At 57.4% G+C, this 535-nt stretch overlaps 1 protein-coding gene across 1 annotated transcript in view; it reads right to left on the reverse strand.

The window, feature by feature from the left end:
- The window catches only part of RAB40B (RAB40B, member RAS oncogene family), a 43,044-nt gene that overhangs the window by 2,007 nt on the left and 40,502 nt on the right, over positions 1-535 (reverse strand). Inside the window, exon 7 of the mRNA XM_008586788.1 lies at positions 235-457. Within this exon, the coding sequence (XP_008585010.1) occupies positions 235-457 (223 nt within the window). The remainder of the gene's footprint in view (positions 1-234; positions 458-535) is intronic.

Consider the following 535-nt stretch of genomic DNA (forward strand, 5'->3'; position numbering starts at 1 on the left):
GCGGGAGCGCCACTGCGCTCCCAAGTGCCGCACTCTACCGAGTGCGCCACCGGGCCGGCCCATCTGACAAAGCTATAGTAATTATTTCTCTCACATTAAATATTTACTCTTTTAGAGTGAACACAGTGGCCTTGAGATGGGTCCTGGGAGACAGACAACTGTCCAGGAGGCTGGAGAACCACCTTAGCAACTGGCAGGGCAGAATCGGCACCTAGCACAGCCCTCCTGGCCTACCCTTGCTCGGCCTCCAGAGCCGGTCCATCCCGTGCCGCAGCAGCACAATCCTGGCCAGCTCCGTGAAGGACTCCGTGATGTTGAAGTTGCACAGAGGGCTGACCTCAAAGAAGGTCACACCCAGGCGCTCAGCGTAGGCCTGAGCCTGCTCTGTGGGCACCTGCCGCTTGAATGCCAGATGCAGGCGATTTCCCACCAGGATTTTAGGGACACCAGGGGCATGCTGGAGGGTGAGAGAAAGGTGAGGAAAAGGGTTACTTACATACGCTTTGCTTGTGGTTGGCACTGAGGGTGTACTGGG

This window comes from Galeopterus variegatus, unplaced genomic scaffold (genome assembly GCF_000696425.1).
Source record: "Galeopterus variegatus unplaced genomic scaffold, G_variegatus-3.0.2 Scaffold4118, whole genome shotgun sequence".
Classification (NCBI taxonomy): domain Eukaryota; kingdom Metazoa; phylum Chordata; class Mammalia; order Dermoptera; family Cynocephalidae; genus Galeopterus; species Galeopterus variegatus.